Source organism: Vitis vinifera, chromosome 6, assembly GCF_030704535.1.
Source record: "Vitis vinifera cultivar Pinot Noir 40024 chromosome 6, ASM3070453v1".
Taxonomy (NCBI): Eukaryota; Viridiplantae; Streptophyta; class Magnoliopsida; order Vitales; family Vitaceae; genus Vitis; species Vitis vinifera.
This window is the reverse complement of record NC_081810.1, coordinates 7069421-7090964: the sequence shown is the minus strand read 5'-3', so window position 1 is coordinate 7090964 and position 21544 is coordinate 7069421. Positions and strand designations below refer to the sequence as shown.

At 31.4% G+C, this 21544-nt stretch overlaps 2 protein-coding genes across 2 annotated transcripts; one reads left to right on the top strand and one right to left on the bottom strand.

Moving 5' to 3' along the window:
* The first annotated feature begins 1465 nt into the window (after positions 1-1465).
* LOC104879608 (transcription factor MYB64) lies at positions 1466-3742 on the top strand. Its single transcript, XM_010653129.3, has 3 exons — positions 1466-1905; positions 2025-2151; positions 2889-3742. Exons 1-3 carry the CDS (start codon positions 1466-1468, stop codon positions 3705-3707), a joined length of 1386 nt encoding a protein of 461 aa, XP_010651431.1. The 3' UTR covers positions 3708-3742.
* Positions 3743-5869: 2127 nt separating this feature from the next.
* On the bottom strand, positions 5870-11843 carry LOC100262025 (GDP-mannose transporter GONST2). The gene is made up of 10 exons (XM_019220405.2): positions 11246-11843; positions 9839-10038; positions 9013-9223; positions 8507-8646; positions 8204-8333; positions 7518-7616; positions 7212-7366; positions 7010-7126; positions 6222-6319; positions 5870-6140 (listed from the first exon to the last, which is right to left on the bottom strand). The coding sequence occupies exons 2-10, from the start codon at positions 10027-10029 to the stop codon at positions 6100-6102; spliced, it is 1182 nt and encodes a 393-aa protein (XP_019075950.1). The 5' UTR covers positions 10030-10038; positions 11246-11843; the 3' UTR covers positions 5870-6099.
* Positions 11844-21544: the final 9701 nt, after the last annotated feature.

Genomic DNA, 21544 nt, shown 5'->3' with positions numbered 1-21544 from the left:
TTCCCATTTCCTCTTCATCAAAATTTCATGATTTGTGGAGCCTAAAAATGTCAAAATTGGAAACCCAAAAAATATTTAAAAAATAAAAATAAGTTATAAATAAGAAAGAGTGAATTTCGATCATATTCTCAGAAATGGACTAAATACATTTAATCTCCATAAATTTGAAATTTCATCATATACCTTCCTTATTTTAAATGAGAGGGAAGTTGGGTGAAAATAAAAAATGAAAAGAATAAGGAAAGTATTTGATAAAATTTCAAACCAGAACGAAACCTCAAAGACCGTGAATAAAATTAACCGAAAAATAACCCATTTTGATCCAACTTGCATAGAGTCCAAGTCGGACTTTATCTTAGGCCTGAAATTTAGTTTTGATTGGGCTCGGCCCACCCCACAGCCCGACAGAATTTGCATCGGAATTTTGGGTCTATGGGTGGGACAAAATGAACTCAAGTAAAGCCCATTTTCCATTCAATAGTCCCTCTCTTTCTATTTTCCCTTATTTTTAACATATATATTTTATTTATTATTTTTATCATTTCCATATTTTTAAAAATATGTGTTCTTATAATTTATTTATAATTTTTTTATAATTATTAATGAGACAAGTGATCACCAAATACGAAAAATTAGTGAAAATTTAAAAGAAATACTAGTCATATTAAAATTTTAATAATAATAATAATAATAATAATAATAATAAAAATAATAATTCTTTAAATAGCACTTCCACAAAAGAAAAAAAGGGCTTCGAGATGCATTGGAAGGGCATAATAGTCATTTAAATTTAAATTTGGTAAGAGATTATTAATCCTACAGTAATCAAAATCATAAAGATGATAGCTTAAAATTCTCCCAAAATTCCTCCCATTAATAGCCACAATTCAATCACATAAATGATATTTGGCACACCATATTGTCAATAAATGGGAGAATCCAAATATTAAGTCTGCACAAAATTCCAAAACTACCCCCATTCACACAGAGAATTGGAATCCACAAGGTATGTTTTCGTCCTCTCATATATACAAGCTTACAGCTAAAATTGATAGTACTTGTTTTAAATATTAAAAAAAAAAGGAAAGAAATTTGGGTTTTGTAATTTAATAAAAATAATTACAATTGTAATTATTTATTATTTAATAGTGGGGTTTAAATGTCTTGCCACCAATCCCTCCACCTCTCTTTCAGCTCGTCTGCGAGGAAGCCCAGGAGTTACAGCCTCTTCAGATTCTCAGCCGTTGGATGGGGTCACACGGTGGCCAAGATCAGCGGCTGGAATGCCATGTGGACATGTCAAAGGGTGAGGACTATATATAATTATATATAGTGCAAAGCTGGTTATGGGGGTTTCTCACAAGTAGAGAAAAATCTCAAAACCGCCTCAAATTAAGTTCTCTTTGATCAATTCCCTCCTTGTTTTAATCTCTTTCAAGCTTTTTTTTTTTCTTCTTTTTTTTTCATGGCGGGTGGTGGTGGTGGTGGGTTTGATGGTTTTGGGGGCTTGGGAAGTGGCTTTGGGTGCGGAAATTTCCAAAGCCACCATCCTGTTTACCGTCCAAGTCCACCATTAACGGCCATAGACAGGTTCTTGGTGGGTCAGAGCCATTTCTCACAGAGGCAGACTCAGAACTCCGAAAGGAACAGTGGAGACGTAGTTTCAAGTAACGGGTTTCATGATTTTTACTCAGCAAGTGGTGCAATTGGTAGCATTGGAAGTGGGGGTTCATGGCAGTTTCTGGAAGAGGATGGTCTGAATTTGAAGGAGAAGAAGAGTTCAGAAGTGGTTCAGAGCGGAGAAGAGAAGGTGGCGAAGAGAAGTTCAAGAGCGAGCGGTAAGAGAGCGAAAGGTGGCTCTTCCGCAACTCTGATTAAAGGGCAATGGAGTGCAGAAGAGGATAGGTGATATGAAAATTCTTCATTTTCTCGGTGAAATGTTCTTTTGTTTCACGCTCTTACTTCGTTTCGAGTTCACAGCACTGAAGTGATCTAGACCTCATTTTTCTTTCTTTGATATGAAGGCAACTGTTGAGGTTGGTGAACGAGTTTGGCGAGAAGAAATGGGCTCAAATAGCTAAGAAGCTGGGCGGGAGGGCAGGAAAACAGTGCCGAGAGAGATGGCACAACCATCTGCGTCCTGATATCAGGGTTTTCATCTCCTCTTTCATCATTTTGTTGGCCATTATCACTTCATTGATTTTATGTTTTGATCACTACTACTTTTTTTTTTTTGGTTTATGAAAGATGAGTATGGGATTTCTAGGGATTCTAGAATGAGTATCTAAGATGTTAGATTTGAACCTAGATTTTCAGATCTTTTGTGTATGATTGTTTCTTAGTAGTTTAATAGGAAAAACCCTAGATTGTCATATCTGGGTTGTCTTCTATTTCATATTCTTTTACAATTCTATATTGGACTTTGAAGAATCTAATGATCAGGAGAATTGTTTGGTCATCATCTCAAGCTAGTTTTTTTTCCTCTTCAAGGAGAAAATGAACTCGCTTAGGGCTTGTTCTACATTCTTTCTCCGTCTTCTCTATGTGATCTGTGTGTTCATATTGATTCTATTTTCAATTTTTTTTTCTTTGGGTAATTCAAACTCAATTCCAAAAAGTGCTTTCTTTCTACATAATAAGCACCTTGACATGCGTCCTTAGGGTTTGAGTGCCTGTTTACACCCCTTAGTTCTCACATAGCTTATATTCCATTTCAGTTCGGCCTTCACTTTCATGTGATCATGGAAACTTTTCAATGATAGTTATGAAAAAGTTGTACCTTTTATCTTTATATGACATTAAATCTCCATCAGTTTTTTGCCTTTTTGGTTATTTTAATATGAAATTACTTACATGGTGAACATTTTCTTTGTGACTCAAACTTTCAGAAAGACGAATGGGATGAAGAAGAGGAAAGAATATTGATTGAGTGGCACAAGAAGGTGGGCAACAAATGGGCTGAAATTGCCAAACGCATCACTGGTAGAACCGAGAACACCATCAAGAACCATTTTAATGCCACAAAGAGAAGGCAAGACTCGAGAAAAAAGAGCAACAAGGATGATCAAAAACCTCAATCTACTCTCCTCCAAGTTTATATCAAAAGCAAGAAACTAGACGATAAATGGACCACCACCACCACCACCCAAAACGCCACCGCCACACCCACATCCTCCACCATCTCAGAGGATCTACCCACCACCCATTACAAAGCTTTCCTCCAAGATTTTTCTGAATCAACCGTCCATGATTCTCCATCCCTCATGACTCAGACATGCGATGAAGAGTTACTATTCATGCAAAACCTATTTTCAAGTGACTGCGGTAATCCACCATTTGTGGGCACCTCCGAAAACATTAGCTCCAAGGGAGCAGAAGAACCAATAGAAGAACAAGATGACATGGCTTTGGACTCTTTTGATTTGTTCCAAGCCAGTGGCTCAGCTGAATGTGGGTCTACTTCCATTCAAGGAAAGGCTTCGTCGACCCATCTTCACTCAGATATTTACATATCCAATCTGCTGAATGGAACTTCAACTCCATCATCAGCTTCCATTGATCATTACTACAGCTATAATATTAACCCCATGAACGTAGAGTTTCTCACAGATCCACCTTCTTCTTCAAGTGGAAAGAGAGAGATGGATCTGATAGAGATGCTCTCTTGCTCTGGGTTCTGCAACCAGGGCACTCACACGAATTTGTAATGCTTGTGGCCTGATGTTTGTTGAATATGTATTTGACGTAGAAACTGTTGGAAGAGATGCTGTTCTTCCAACAATAACTTTTTTTTTTTTTCCTTTGTTTGTGCTTCAATCGCGAGTTCCAACTGTAAATAAATGGAGTTTGCCCTCTCATGTGTAAATAAACTTATTTAACTCTACACTAACCAAAAAATTAGAAACAAATCCTTAATTAACTCTAATAACTAAGGGTGCAATATAGACGGGTTGGCTTGACCCAACCCGATGTTTGGACTTGAGCAAATATTTTTATTATTTGGGTTGAAGTTGAACTAAGTTTTCTCAACTTAAGCTTAAGTTGAGTTGGACTCGGATCAAGATTCAAACAATCAAACCTAACTTGAACCCTATCTAATATTTTTATCATATTTATTTATGATGTTTGTTATCAATTATCATACATGACAATATTAATTTTCTTTTTAGATTATTTTTTTAAAATATCAAATTATAATTATATATATATATATATATATATATATATATATATATTTTATTATTATCTTGAACTTTTGTATTATTTATTATTTAAATTTTAGTATAAATATATATAAAAAAAATAAAAATATCATATGTGAATTTTGAATCATACAACCGAATCAATTTGACCAAACCAAGTGTAACCCGATCAACCCAAATTTAATACGATTAACCCAAGTCTAACCCAAATTTATAAAAATGAGATTGGATTAGGCTTAAATTGAATACCTCAAGTTAGAGATTGGATTGAGTTGAACTTGGGTTAGTTATTTCTTAATTCATGTTGAACTTGGGTTAGTCATTAATCTTAGTAACCCGCCCAAGTTGCAGCCCTATAAATAACTGAAAAAAATTCCTAGAATGAAACTTAGCAATGATATATCCTTAAATTCATTTTTTATATTATCTTTAATCCTTAATTTCATCCTATTTTCAATTTTTTACACACTACCACATTGTAAATCCAAAATAGCCCTAACAAGCTCTTTCAAGTCCCATGGCTCCCAGCCAAGGCAAACAAAAATCAAGATTTGCTTTATTTGGCATCAAATAACTACAAGTAAATAAAAGACATTTAAGGAGCTTTAGAGTTGGTTTGACCCTACTTTCAAAAACTGCTTTTAATATAAAAATCTATTTTTAAAAAGTTATTAATTTTTTTATAAAAAAAATTAAAAAGTCACTTATAATCATTCATGTTGAAGTACACATAAATGATTCTTCAAACAAAACTTTTTTAGATAAACACTCGTATTAAACATATTTCAAATACAAATATTATTTAAAATATTCTTAAACTATATTTGATTCTTGAAAAATATTAAAGAAAAAAAATTATTAAAGAAAATATGTTTTTATGGTTGATTTCATTACGTGAAATAAAAAGAAAATTAAATATGATTAAGAGTTTGTTTGACTATTATTCTAAAAAGTGTTTTTAATGTAAAAAATGTTTTTTTAAAATTAGGTATTTAAAAAAATTTATGAAATATTTTTAAAAATTTTAAAAATTATTTAGTGTTTCAAAAATCACTTATATATAGTGCTTTTTAGAGGAACACTTGATAAATAATTCTTTTAAAAATATTTTTAAAGAAAACGTTTTTACTAAAAACATTTTAAATTACTTACAAAATATATAAAAATAATTTATTAGCTATCAATATAATTTTTTATTTATTATCCTTTCATTTTTCTTTTATATTTTCTTTCTTTCTTATTTTCCTTCAAAATTTTCAAAAACTAAAAATAACCTTAAAATGACAGTGGTGGTAAATCACGGCTCCCAAGTCAACTAGAAATTTATTAAAAATACATAAATATAATGAAAATTCCAATTAAAAGGAATGCTACCAACTTTTATGAAAACTTGGTTTATATTCCTATAAATAGAATTCCTCACAAGGGAAAAGAGGTTTTTGTTACTTTCCTGAACTAATCATTGTTATTTTGTTTAATATATATTTCATATTTTAAATTTTAAATTCAGTCATAACCGGCCCAATAAGTGGAGAAGGATCGGTTGAAGGGTGCTCCATAAATGATATCCAATCTTAAATATTTATATTTATGAGCTTCAATTCTCCTATTCTCCTACAAATCAAATGGTAAGAAAATTTATTCCTTAAATTTGAATTGGAATGGGTTACATTGAATCAAATAAATCCAAAAATAAATGTGCTCCATTGGGTGATTTTATTGACCCATCAAATATGAACAAGCAAAAACAATTCCACCTGTATTCATAAAATTTGTGAAAAAAATAATCTGCCAGACAATTCTCAGAAAAGGTTTTAACTTATCTTTCAGCTAGCAGCTTGCCCCGAGCTGAAGTGATCACATTACAGATGCATTTTGTTCCTCCTTGAGGAAAATTCTACATTTTGGCTTTGACAAAGAAAACTCCAGCAAACAGACCTGGAAGAGAATGGACATGGATCAAAATCAGTTTAAAATGGATATAGATTCAGGAAGCATTCAAGTTATAGGATCGATTACCGAATAGTATACTGAAGAAATTTGGTAGACTGAGGGGAACGTTGAACAACACTATACCAGCAAGGGAGATTGGGATCTTGTTTAAGGAGCCCACCAGACTGCAAAACAGATGTAAAGAATCAAATTGAAGTTGTCAAAACAAATGGCATAGTATTGAAGTCATATGATATTTCATTATTGGATTGTATATTATGAATTAAAAGAACTACAATAGAAGCAAACAAATCAGCCTTGCCGATTAAAATTTCAGTAGCAAATTGTAATTTTTTCTTCAAGCAAAATATATACTTTGAGTTGCACAGTAGCTTCATCGAGCAAGTCAGTAGAAACACTGATTCAAAGATAGATAGTATCAGACAAAAGTTTAGGCCTTAATTGGAAACTATTCTTGAAAACAATTTTTTATTGTTTAAAATAGAAAATAAATTTTTAACTCAGGAAACAGGTTGGACAAGCTCCTAACAAAAAATAGTTTTTGAGAATTTTGTTGTGAAAATAGGTTGTTTTTTTAGAACAAATTTGAAAAGTTTCAAAGTCATTTTTCCTTTTTTTTGTAAACTGTTTGCATTGTATATAAATGTATAGTACTTTTATGGAGAATAAAACAAGAAAATTGTCTTTTATATTTAAGTTTCCAACTAGAATTTTGTTACTGAAAACAACTGAGAGTTTCTAAGAACTGTTCTCAAAAACTATTTTTTTAAAATTATTTCTGAAAACACACCCAAACCGGCCCTTATTTTTCCTAATTTGCAGAAGTCATTCTTGAGTTGATCAATTAACATTACCTATAGGTGGTTGGGCCAGTCTGATTTAAAAACCACATAGAGGTGAAGCTAATGGAAAGTCCAGTCAATCCACTGGTTGTTGCAAGAACCCAAAACATTGGTATCCTAACTACATCCCTGCAGGTTGGCACCAAAAACACATGCATTAAGGTGACAGCACAAATTTGTGAGAAAAATGGAAGAATTAAAAGCATTTACTTACACATTAATAACATATTCCCATTCACCAAATAGGAAAATCAACAAGATAGAAAAAGGTAAAGACAACAAATTATTCAGCAACACCATTGAAACTTCATTAAGAGATCCAGATCTTGTCAACTGTTTGGCTTTGTCCATGACCAGCCGTAGTGTAAGCTGTCACAAAGAATACATTTTGCATGATAATGGATATTGAAAATATGTACAGAAATTCATACAGAGAGCACTGTTGCCAAAGCTCAAACTCAAAATTGCACATCTCCAAAATGAGGTAGAAACAAATAAGCCATGTAGAGAAAATACATACTGAATAGCTTGCTGTTAGAACACAATTCAAAATTTGCCATACATAGCCCTTCAGATTGAAAGAGAGATCTGTGATACCACCGCTTATAGCAGAGATGATCTGCAATGCATTGAGACACATATCACCCAAAACTTAAAAATTATATTGTAACTTTGCAAAGGTAAAATAAAATATTAGAAAGATGGAGAATTCAAGCAACCATGAATAAAAAAGCATGTTTTGGCAATTTTTTGTATACCCTGGCAGAGTGGCAGGTTTCATGTCTTCAATTTTGGTTTTTAGTGAACGACTCTGACAAATATCAGCATATGTAAGGGAAGAAAATGCTAAATTCTGCAAGCTTCAAAATGATGTGCAAATTTAATCAAATTCAGAACTTCCAATGTACCAATCTCAGGAAACACAAAAAGCAAAATATGCAACTACGTATCCAATATAACTTCCTTTTCTTAAAATCAAAATTATCCAGGCAAAGAGGATTGTATTTAAATGTGCCCTATTTCAATGATACAGCCAAACAAATTCTAAGCATAGTAAAGGGTAACAGCCTATTATCTGGCCTATTCATTCCATCCTTTGCTCACACTTAATCATCATCATCATCATGAGAAACCATTTTTCAAATTGTGAACCAAATAACTACAAGTTAACAAGTTTACATAAAGCGAGATTGGAGTATCACGCACCATTAAGAACATGGCAGTCCACACTTTCTGGTTCTGATGCTTATGGAAAATGTAATATTCTCCGATTGCTGTTAAAATATTTGTCACATTCTTCAGAATCGTCACCATTGCAATATTTATGTATTTCAAACTGAAAAAATTCATCAGAAAATATTAAGTTCCCTCAATGACTAGTGGAATCTTATCGTATTTGGTTTCATATGAAAACAATCTTGTTGGTGATCTCTTTTCCATTATTTTCTCATCATAGCATTCACTTCTTTTCCACTTTAAATCTAATAGTAAATTCAGTTCATAACATACCTATACATGCCTGATACAAGCATGCCGATGAAGATTATGTTAACAGGGATCCAGACTCTAATCAGCTTCCAATTGAGCCTTTCTACTGAAGCTACCCCACAGAGGGCCAATACAACAACAACTACAGAACTAATAAAGTTCTGCAAAAATTATGGAGAAAGAAATTAATTTACATCATGGTTGGATGACTTTCTTTAAAACAAGCATGAACAAAGGGGAAAATATCATCAGGAAGTGTTAAATACAAAATCTTCAACATATACAACAAACATGCCACATACTTCCACACTACAGATGCCCTTGAGGCCTGGCTCAAGTGGTAAAAGATTAGAGCAGGTGAGTGGGTTTGTGGGAGGTTCCAGGGTTAATTCACAGTGAGGACAGAAAAAGGAAAAAGGAAAAAAAATGCTTCCACACTACAGATTGGTTACTGATAAAATCAGAACAGATACACAATAGGAAAAACTTTCCTGAAGCATTAATCCTCATATTTAAGTGAAATGTACCTGATAAAACATCAAAGATATTCCTGCATTGAAACCATAACTTGATAGCACAATTTTGTTTAGCAGTATCATGCTGCAAGAAGAAATGCAGTAAGCTGTTCCAGATAGAAGAGGCTCAGATTTTCTTCCCAATCCATGTTCACGCTTTTCACCCCCATCAATCAGAATATTTACACTGTCAGCAGAAGGTGCTCGAGTCCCCCTAAAATACCTGCTTGAGGGAAGTAAAATTTTTTACATGTTGATTAAGGATCAGCAAAATGCATCCAATTTTACAGTGAATTTTAAATCATTCAAATATATTTTTCACAGAATTCCAATTGTCTCTAACTTTCCAATCACTTTATTCTAGGTAGAGTTTTTATGTACTGTCTAAATACCGATATATCAGTTAGATCTGTGCATACAGTAGAAAACAACTAGTAATTGCCAGTTAGAATCTTTATAACAGATACTAGAGGCCACTTGGAAATAAAGAAAGAACAATCCTAATGTTAGTAATAAACCAGAAAAATAATCAAAGATCTTTTTTTTTTTAAAAAAAAAGAAATTGACACGGGTGGAAACTGCATGTTCACTGTTGATATACCACAAATCATTCCTGATCTCTGAAATTCAAAGAACCCAAACAATAAAACTTGGCAATTGCATTCTGAAAATATAAATAATAATAGAATGATAAATCATGTTCATGTGAAAATGCAAGGTGAAAAGTTGCCAAACATACAAAAAGAAGATTAAACTTGCATATGGGAAAATATTTAGACGATACAAAGATTATGATTAAGAAAAGCACTTGCTAGATGAGAAGATGAACATGTTATACCTTGTTGCTTTATGTTCTGCATTCATTGCAATATTGCTAATTGACCTGTTTCCTTGTTTCCGCAGGCCATCAAGGACCTTGTATACTGCATTAACCCTTTCACGAAGTGTCACTTTCCCATTTAAGGAACTTACATCTGATTCTTTGTAATCGTTGTAAATATCCACATCCGGATTGAAATCAGATGTCATGGCATGGACCTGCATTTGAGAGTTAAAAAAGACAACCTTAAAACGAGGAGCAATCAGATATTCAGCTGACAGCTAAGCACAAATTCAAGAGAGAAACAAGAAAAAGAATGATCAATCCCTAAATTAAATCTTTTTATTATGATGTACACATAAGATGAAGGGTGTTACTCTTCTTCAATGAGCAACACAATACATGTCAAATTTATCATAAAGAGTTTCCCTAGAATCATTCATAAATAAGTGTTTAGAAATTTCAATTTGTTCCATTTTAAGATAAATACATTTTGAAAAATGTTATAGACTTGCAAATAGTATTGAAAGGATTTTCAAAAGGGTTTGCCAATGAAAAATTGTTAAAAAAGAAAGAAAAAGAGAGATGTAACTTGATTTTAGAAGCAAATTAAGAAAATCTAAACTATTAAATATTTACTTTAAAATTTCATTTTATATCATATTTTTACTGTATTTAACCTTTAAACATTCAACTAGTTATGGTCCTTGTGACTTAGTCTAAGTGGAAGGTTGTACTGCATCAACATGTGTAAGGAAGCTACCAGTTGCTTACTCTATCTTGAAATACTAAAGATTTGAAAGAATCCTATAAGTATCCCTTGCTACAAATATACTTAGTCTAAATGGTATGATCAAATAACTACCAGGGGTTGCCAAAAGTTGCTTACAAAATCTATAGAAATATAAAATTACTAAGGGAAAGAAACTAAGGTTTTACTCAAACACTGAGTAATCATATATACCATAACAAGGCGTGCTTCTCAATTAAAACTTCTCAGACAACTGAAAATTAGTCCAATCAGTGACTCTGAATCCCAAACTTTGCTATCTCAATCTCAACACGGTAGAGTCAAAGAATAAGAAAGAAGGCAATATTTTTAGAGGTGAAATTTTTTGTCTCCATATCTCAATTCTCAAACAAAAGAACAAAGATTGAATCAATGACAAATCTGCCTGTATTCCATATGCTAAGTCTCTTTACTTAATGAAAATGACCACCTCATCAGCATTCAACAAAAGAACTGACTTTAAACAAACAGGCACCTCAGCTACTTATATCCAAAAAAATACCAAATTTGAACAACTCAATGAACTCATCACAGTAACAAACTTATGCAGATTTCAAAAGCCATGCAGGAAAATTGAAATTAAAAGAAAAATGGAAGGCATAACCAAGAGGGAACTGAGATTGGTTTGCTCGTACTTCTTTATATCCGAAGAATCACAAAATTTCCCAATAACTTCTCTCTCAACACAGTTGAATCCACCACACAAGAACGATTATACCAAATCCTCAAACTCCAAATGAATTAAAAAAAATAAAATTAAGCGTCTTGAAATAGAAAGATTGGGCGAGCCAGAGGGAATAGAAAAAACCAGGAGGACCAAATAGATCAGGTAGAAAACGTGATCGCCATCTTCAGTTTCAGCGTGAACGCAAAGAAAGGAGGAAGCAAAAGGCGCGGATCTGAAGAGCAGAGGTCGAGAAAAAGAAGAGAAAAATGTACAGAAAGAAAACGTAGAGAATGGAGAAGAGGTGTAATGGGGGTGGAAGTGTGAAAAGGGGAGAGTTGAGGAGTTGAATTATTGGCGAATGGAACTGGAATCGAGGTTTCGAAAAGTCAAAGGAAGGGAAGAAGCAATCCATTATAGCTGGAGAAGAAAAAGAAGAAATAGGTGGAATATCTAGGGTTTGTTGATTCTGGAATGGAGTGGAGTGCAGATGATGATGACCAGAAGCAACGTTTTGAAACTGAAATTCAGGTTTTTTGCGCGCAAAATGTGGGGTGGGCCACGGCCCATTTTGATTGGGCCACTTGCTTCTGGGTTTCTTCAATTTTAATCCCATCCTTCTATTTTAATTTTAAATTCTAAAATTTTAACATTATTGTAAAAGGAAAGAAAATAAAAAGAAGGATTGAGAGGAACAATTCAAGCAAAGTGATATAAATTGCTTCATTGCATGCAATTTTTTTTTTTTTTTTTTTAAAGTAGAAAACAAGACTAATTTCTTTATAAAATACAATAACTCTTGTATAAAAAAAATATAAGCTTATGTGACATTTGTTTTTTTGGCTTAATTCTAAATAGAACTTATATTTAACTTAATACTAAATAATGCTTAATAGTATTAAGTTGTTTGTTTTTTAAAATATTTTATTTCTATTAAGTATTAAACTATTTGTTTTTTTTATATACTAAAAAACCAATATTTTTAATGTATTAAAAAAAATATAATTTAACGTATTTCTAAAAATTTCAAAATAATAAAATTGTTATAATAAATAATTTATCATTATCATCCTTAAAAAATAATTAATATATTTATTTTTTATATAACTAAAATAAAATATTTAAACTTAATAATTTGAAAAATAATGGATTGATAAAACCTAAATCAAATTAAAGAAAAAACATAACAATTCAAGTACATATTTTCAAATATCCAAAGACATCACATTTTATGCTAATATCTAAACATTGCATTTCTTACAATGGTAAAAAGCTAAAACTGACAAGTTAATTAAATACTTGAAAGAGTTCATTTGCGATTTGGTCTTGGAACTGTTGCATGAATTCTTGATCAGATGCTGCAAAAAAATTGCTTGTAGTTGAATTTTGATTTTGATTTGCATTGTCACTTTCCAATTCCACTTCATTGTCATATTTAGAAAATAATCTATCCGCAACTGAAATTTGTGGAAGAAAATTGTGAATGGAGAAGCATGCCATGACAATTTTTGTTTGAGTAGTAAACGAATAAGGTGTTATTCTCTTCAATATTGGGAAACACGCCTTAACAACACCAAAAGCACGTTCAATGACATTGCTTAATCTTGCATGGCATTGGTTGAATATCTCATTTTTTCCTACAACTTTACCACCACTACGAAAATCACTCAACCAATAGCGTACATTACGATATGGTGCCATAAAACCTCAAGTGTGTGTATGCTGCATCTACTAAATAATATTTTTCTAAAAACAAAAAAATGATTGAGTTGATTATTATAATGAATAAATACAAATTATATTAAATAAAATATTTACCTAATGGGGGTATTGGAAAATTATGTTGCGGGTTATGGATAGTTTCTATCAAGACTCTTGAATCATGAGCTATTCCTTCTCATCCAACAACAACAAACCTAAATATCATATCAAAATTACAAGTTGTCATAACATTCTGAAAACATTCTCCTTTCCCACGACCTTGATAAGGTACTTGTTGATTAATAGGAATGCATGCATGGATAAGAGTTCCATCAATTGCACCAACAACATCCTACATGGTAATAATTCTTTAAAATATAAATAATTATTTTTATATGAGAATAATACAAATATGATATGAATAATTAGAAGTAAAAAATAATATACCTTAAAAATTTGTCTTAGCCAACGATTGGAGATACCATTTGAACTATCATTGAATGATGGAGGAGTACTCGTCTCTTTTGAGAAATTCACCATGGCCACTAAAACCTTATGGAAGTATTTGTGAATTGTTTGACTTGAGTGTTGGAATCTATTCTTAATCAATTGAGTCCGAAGATTATGACTAATAGTCATAAAAAACATGACCATTTTCTCTTCAACATTCAAATGTTTATTGTCAACAAGCCATTTTTTTTCTTGAAACATGTAACATAGAGAAATAAATCCATGTCTTTCCATCTGCATTAGTTCATAACATGTGTTGGATGAACCATCTAAAAGCTCTTGAATGAAAAGTGAACTTGTAAATGATGATGTAGAGACTCGTTCCTTATTATGGATGTGTCACTTAATAATTGGAGCAACAACACAACCAATCTTTTTTTTTTAAACTCTTGTCACTTCTAACTTTGTATCTTCATATTTCCTCGATTATGATGAACTTGAACCATTTGAGTCATGTGAAAGATTCTCCATAAGAATATCTATTATAAAAAAACAATAGTTGTGAAATAAAAGCATAACAATATAATCAAATAGTTATAACAATGTATGAGTAACAAATATCCATAAAATGCAGAGAGAAAGTCTTATACTTGGAAAAGTTTAAATGTATCAAATATCCAAAACGAACAAACCAAATGTACCAAATTACAATCATCATATAAGCCATATACCATATGCATTCCACAAATCTAAAACAAATATTTAAAAAGTTATTTTCGCAAGCTTTGAATCTATCTTATTCGCTCTTTGTCACTTTCCATCTCCACCCACACCTCTCTATACTCTTTCTTCTTGCAAAACACATTAATTGCTACATAGTATAATGGATCCTCATAAGTCAAGAGCCTCTTCAAAATCTTCATGCATTCTTTGACTAAGGGTCCTTCAAAAGTCTCTAACACATTCATTATTCTATTAATTTCTTCTCGAGTTTGCTCTTTCTTTCCTTTCTTTTGTTTTTTCTTAAAACCTTCTACTTCATCATTAGTATTTCTCGGCAAATTCTCATCTTCTTCTAAACTAATTGAAGTTTCGCTAGACATAGATGTAGAATGTGTTGATGATTCCTCAGCCCCAGAAGCTATCACTCCTCTAGAGCTCCGATTTTTAGACCCAATAGCTAACACGCCTCCAAACAATGCCTCTAATTCTTCCACTTTTGCTAATGGTTTAAAACATAATTGTTTAGTTTCTAGATATTTCTATTTTACAAGATAAACAACAAATTAGTCATGCATACATATATGAGACAATTATTTTTAAAATTCACTCAAATCCATAAGAAAACTACTTGTAGATATTCTTCCCATTTTTCAACTGGAAAATCAAAAGTTTTGGTTACAGAGTTGTAACCATGTCTTGTCATAGTCATCATTTTACTTCAAATGAGATATTATATTTTCATGTAATCCTACCCATTCTTAAGTTGTTTTGAAGTATAGCGTTTTTCAAGTAACTTCTCAAACTCTTCAATAATTCGAGGCCAAACACTAGACTTTAAACCTCCACTTGATCTAAAGCCTTTGTTTGCCTCTTGAAGACGAAGATCAATAAAGTGCTTTCTTTGGATAGGGTTAGTCCGATTTGCCCTACTAATCTCAACATTTTGACTCATTACTGTACAAAAAACCAACCAACATTAATGATTAATTTTCAATTTTTTTTTAAATGTCTAGTGGCATTTTGCATATATATCTAGTGTGTGGATTTGAAAATTAAATTCAAATAGTAGCATTAAATTAGAGACAATAAATATATAGTTTGGATGATGGAAGAATAGACAACAAATATCAATCCATTCACAAGTAACAATTCTATGTAGGTAATGAATTCAAGTAGCACAAGAAGCATTAAAACCCAAATTATGCCAACAACACCATAAAAATTGTCCAAATATGAGAGTGTTTAAAATGATTTTTTCTAAAACACCCAAATATGGACATGCACAGAGAAGAAGGTAGGAAATGTGGGAAGCATATATATATATATATTTTTCATTTTTAAAATTATTGCATAAAAACCCTCACAAGCATTCAGAGGAGTTAATGAAAGTGTTTGACCAAAAAGATTTTTTAAATATTTGATCAAACATGTATGCAATAGCAATTCTATGTCTAATTAAATAGGTTCCCAAACATAAGAACAAGTTATGAAGGAAAGAAAATGAATTCTAGATATCCAGCTACTTAATATCAATGACAAAATAACCCTAACACCATTGAAACATCATTCAAAGCTCCTTGAATATGCTTTGAAAGTTGGAAGCAACTTTAATATTTGACTTTCCATCTATCTAGAGCACATGTTCGTTTATAAGATGCTTAAAGAAAAAAATAAGAAAGATACTTCAAGAAAATGCAAACATATTCTACTTCTAAAATTTTTTCCCCGTAAGTGTAACAAACAGACATGAGCAAATAGAAATATGGGGTCACATGTAGTTTTCTAAGGGTCTCTCTTCTAATGAACTTTATAAAATCATGTATTTAAAATAAAGCTCCAGTATCAACTATGTCCATATGGTGTTCTATACATTCCCAATATGCTAGCATTAGTTCATTTTACCTATCAAAAGAAGAAAAGGAAAAAAAAAAAAGACAAATAAGATTGGCATCTAACCAACATTCTAGCCTAGAACCTTGTGCATTATGCATATGTTATTAGATTTCTATTCATGGTGTAATTTATATTGTTAAACTAAATCACTTCAACAACCATTAACCATCATCTCTTCAATTTACGTTCATTTGAATTGCTTTAAATTGTTCACCCCATTCATTGCATATTTCATACACTAGAAATAATGATAATTACTAAAATGATATTCAAAGACAACCCATGGCCCAATCTAATACTTATAAAAAAAACCCATGCACCTTGAGAAAAATAAGAATTGAAAATCTCAAAGAGGCCCTAGTCACTATAATAAAAACTACAACAAAAATATAACCTCCTTTTAATGGTGTTAATATTATTTTCCAAATAAAAAAGAACAGAAAAGAGTTATGTTCTTTTGTAGACACAATAAGGAGTGAACTTCCTATACTAACAAGGAAGAATCAACTATATTGGAGTCTATCTACTTTGCAGAAAGTTTATACAAGGCTTTGATAAATGTTTGTAAAGAAAGACTAGTGTTGGATTCCATTGAATTAAGAATCCAATAAATCACTTTAGAATTCTTTTGTATGGCATCAATTTGTCACTGTAGGCAGGTTTTAAGGTTATTGCATCAAAATACCCTCCAAGACCTCGGCCTTCCAACTAGTCCTCAAAGTAAAAGAGAGCATTCCCTATAATCCCTACTATTGAATTTATCTAAAACAACACCATTTTCCTCCATGAGGCAGCAAATATCATATATTCAAATAAGATATGGAAGTGCATAATATTGAAAACCATGTCTAATGGAGAGAGTGTAGGAAAAAAATCAAACTAACAATGTAGTACTTGAAAAAGAAAAGAACTCTTAAGAACAACAACAACAACATATGATTGGGAATTTGATGATAATCTTATGGATGCTTCAAAAACTGAGAGATTGTTGGAGAAAATGTTGGAATTGAGCTTCAGTGCCATGCTAAACTACCAATACTTAAAACTCTTACAAAATGGACCAACAATGTATATCAAGCTAACATCCTACCTCATATGTGGGCCAAACTCACACATGGAGAGACAAATAACCTATAACACACACACACAAAAAGAATTAATAGATGGAGCCTCTCAAACTTGAGACCTCTAGGACTAGAGCTTTGACAGTGAAGATATTACCAAATAGAAATTAACATGGTACTTCTAACAAAAGTGAAACATTTTCTACCATTTCTTCTCACCATAGCTTTGAGAAAGCACCTATGGGAAGGCAGTATGTTCTCTACAATAGTGGAATTATTCCAAAACAAAAACATACAAACATTCTTTCCTGCAATATCAAGACAAGGAATGCATGTCTGCAAACTTGCAATGAAAATGTCTCATGAGATGTTTTAGCAACTTGAACAGATTAGACACTGAATAGTTTTGTATTACAAATTCCTATATTAGCAAATAAAATGGAATTAAGAACAAGAGCATATTTGCATACAATGCATTTCTATTGTTTTTTCCTACTGAAAATAGATATAAAAAACCTCTATCCATGATAAACTCATAAAATAAAGAGGGATAACAAATCTTCAAAAAAAGTAGCAAGGTGAAAACATATTCCAAAAAGGGTTTATCCACAAAAAGAAATGTGCGCATACATCTAAAAAACTTAGTACAAGGAGAGAGAGAATGGAAGAAAAGGAAACAAGAAATTATACCATTGCCCAAATTTCATATTTATACAATCCTTTCCTGTCCTCGAGGCAAATGTAAAGGCTTCATCAAGTTGTAGTTCGGGAGCAAATCAAGCTCCACAAGCTTTGAAGGAATAATTTTATTCCCAGAAACCAGGCTTTCATCAAGTTGTGGTTTTGGGAGTAAATCAAACTCCTCATGCTTGGGAGGAATAATTTTATTTTTGATTATCACTTCACACAGGCGCACACACACATTTGGTTATCACAATAGAAAAGATTGTTTCTAGCAACCAAGTATAAGTGAATGACATAGCTTCACTCTGCTCATTAGACAAGTGAATGACACAATATAGGGGCAACAAAAAACAATCCAAGCAGGCCAAAAACAACCCACAAAATCACACAAATGGTTCCTCAAAGCCAGAACTGAATCACACAAATGCATCCACAAAACCCATGAGCATCTCTACAAAATTTGTTGAACCTGTAAACCCATTAAACCCACTCCCACAAAATCAAAATTCCCCACAAAACCCCAAAATAAACCATTGGCATGAGAATTGTACCAGAGAATATATTAATAAACCATTTCCAAATAGAAAACAACCATTCTACCTATGGTTTAACCCCATTGCTAAGAAAGAGTAAGAACGAAAGTTGAAATCTGAATAGAGAGAGAAAATAGGGAAGAAATTACCTTGAGAAAGCTTGGTGATGGTCGTGGAACCAATGAGCTACATAGTAATGAGGTGAGGGTTGGGGATCGTTGGTTGCAATTGAGACTAGAGAGCTACAAGGGATGGGCTAGGGTTGGGCATCGGGTGTCAGGCGTCGGTTTGCAATCATGATTTGGGGGAGGTTTAAAAAACTTGTTTTTTCTATTTAGTCAAAAATTTTAAAAATTCAGTAATAAGTCATCAAAAACTAGAAAAAAAAAAACAACTTAAATTCTAAAAGCAAATTACTTTCAGCAAAAAGCCAAAAAAACAAATGTTACTTTATGTCTGAAATAGTTACTTTTAGAATTTTTAAAATTTGAAGTAGTAATTTTTTTTTAAATTTCTCAAAAATTTGAATAGTCTTTAAAAGTTATTATTTTTTAAGGTAAGTCTTAAAGAGTATTTTTATGTTATATAAAAGTTATAATCATAGAAAACAAGAAAGTGTATCTAAATAAAATCCAAGTTATGAATTTTTAATAACCTTAAATAGGGTTACAATCACAATTACTATAATTAGGGTTTTAACTTAGGCAGGTCCAACCTACCCAGCCTGTGCCCAACCCATTCTTAAGGCATGGGTAAGGTTTAAATGGGTTAGAAAATACTTATGTTAAAATATTAGGATTGGTATAGGTTGAAGGTTTAGGTAGCCTGTTAAAAAAAATTGAAATCGCACATTATTTGCTTATTTATTTATTTTTAATTGTATTATATATTATTTTATTAAAATATAAAAAGGATAAAAAAGAACTTTTAACATTTCTTATTTTAATTATATTAGACTAGTGAATTTATCATTTTTTTATTGCTAAAGTATCTTAGTTAATTGAAGTTTGAGTTTATGGGTAGTTATTTACGTTCAATAAGTAACTAATAATTTATTTTATCATAATAAATGTTTTTTTTTAATAAACGAGAAGGTTAGATGAATATCCAAAAAATTCAACAAGTGAACCGGTAACACTCTCCCTTAGATGTCAATCATTTTAGCATGTCTCATTAAAACTATATTAGGAAAAATTAGTGGGAAAAACCGTAGTGAGGAAAAATAAATCATAATGTTCTTTTAATGCCTTTTAGGTTATTACTATTGCCTTGTTAAAAGCCTTGTTAGTGAAATCTAATGGGACAAACCACAAATGAAGGGAAAAAGAATATAGTGCAATATATATTTATTAGTTTGGTGTCCCTCGTGTTGACACAATTGTATTTTCTTGAGTATTTAATTTGGAGTTCCTTAAATCTTCGCATTCCAATATTGTGTATGAGCTTTTTGGATGTGCAGTAATCAAGGTATTTATATCTATTGGATTATCGTTGGATCTTATTTGTTAAACATTGATCTCACCACTTTTCTAAAACTCATATGTATCGAAGAATTTTGGTGAAATGTGTTTGATTCTATCATCATTAATATATTCTTCTTTGATTTGTATAATACATGTAGCATTGTCTTCATATAAAAAGATGATAGTTTATATGATTCTCGAATATGTTAGATCAAATCTTTTACCATACACATCCATGACTTGTTTGATGAATCACAAATATTTTTGAACTATTTGAGGAGGTGGCCACCATTGGTTGTTTGACTAATCTTCATAATATAACAACATACCATATGTAAATACGTGTGGATGTAAAAGATAGCAAATATCTATATATCCAAGTAGTTATAGTTGTGCTCTTTTTATATAAAATAAACTCATATTAATAGGTCCATGAAGATAACACAATATATGCTTTATATCACTCCATTATTTTTGAGTGGGTGCAAAGCTATCTCTTACTAATAAATTAATAGAACATGCAATGTCTAGTCACATGTTGCTTACAAGATATATAAGTACCTCAATTGCATTAAGAAATGGTACCTTGGGACCAAGTAAAATCTGTCATTTTACAAAGACGAATGGGTCATTTTTCACTTTAAGTGATCAGATAACCATTAAAGAGCTTAATAAATATGTTTTATCCATATGAAAATGTTTCAGACTTTTTCTATATATGTTATTTGATGGACTAGTATTAAAGTGCTCGATTTACAAACCAAGATAAAAATTTTGTCATTCTAAGATCTTTCATTTTAAATTCATTTTTCAAACAATTAGTTATTCTTGTTAACTCTTTATGGATCCTAATAAGTTCATTACATATATTGACACAATTACAAAACCAATTGTTGATTTCTTAACAAATACATGTGTGAATATGATTATTTATATATCATTTCTCAATAAATATTCATTAAGACAATTATAACACATGTCCAAATTGATTTAATACATATAGGGATTTTTGCAACTTAATTAAGTATAAATTACAAACTTTTGAGTTTTGTAATGACGGCTATGAGAAACATATTTAATCGTTTTGAGATTGTTAAACTAATTAAATATATAAATGTAATTACATCTATTACATGAGAGTATGTTTTATCATAGTTAATACTCTAAGTCTTTGTGAGAAACCTTGGGCTACGGGTTGTATTTTACATCTATTTTTTTCCTTGTGTTTTCTTACAAACAACCATTTGTATGTGACATGCTTGACACCTTTTGGTCTTTGGATCACTGATCCAAATACTCCTTGGTTTGTCGATTAGTGTTGCTTTATTTTTACTACATCTTTCAACCAATTATATTTAAGACAACATTTATTCAGAGCTTATATTTCAAGAGCCTCGTTATTTTTTATAATATCAAAAGAGTCACTTTAAAGGATAATATATTATCAATAATAAGGTATTACCATCCCATTTTTCTCCTATAAGTGAACAACTAATTGATATCTCCTCAATTATAAATACTTGAGCCTTTTCAAGGGCTAACTAATTAATTTGCACATGCTTAAGGACTATTTATTCATTTGAAATTGATTAGTCATTTCTATTGACTTTTTGGTACTCATGGTTTCTTTAAGAATGTCAATTTTCTCATATGTTTAGCCTCATGTCTTCCTTTGAACTATATCTTTTAAGCCAATATGTTTACTACACTTCAAGCACCTTTTCGATCATTTGTTATGACATTGGATAATTATCTTATA

What these genes read in the sequence shown, in the direction of transcription:
- LOC104879608 (XM_010653129.3), top strand. Translation starts at nt 1,466, where the DNA reads ATGGCGGGTGGTGGTGGTGGTGGGTTTGATGGTTTTGGGGGCTTGGGA. An exon ending in TGGAGTGCAGAAGAGGATAG is followed by an intron (nt 1,906 to 2,024) that starts GTGATATGAAAA and finishes TTTGATATGAAG; the next exon opens with GCAACTGTTGAGGTTGGTGA. An exon ending in ATCTGCGTCCTGATATCAGG is followed by an intron (nt 2,152 to 2,888) that starts GTTTTCATCTCC and finishes TCAAACTTTCAG; the next exon opens with AAAGACGAATGGGATGAAGA.
- LOC100262025 (XM_019220405.2), bottom strand. Translation starts at nt 10,029, where the DNA reads ATGACATCTGATTTCAATCCGGATGTGGATATTTACAACGATTACAAA. An exon ending in GCAGAACATAAAGCAACAAG is followed by an intron (nt 9,224 to 9,838) that starts GTATAACATGTT and finishes TCCCTCAAGCAG; the next exon opens with GTATTTTAGGGGGACTCGAG. An exon ending in TTCTAACAGCAAGCTATTCA is followed by an intron (nt 7,367 to 7,517) that starts GTATGTATTTTC and finishes TCTTTGTGACAG; the next exon opens with CTTACACTACGGCTGGTCAT.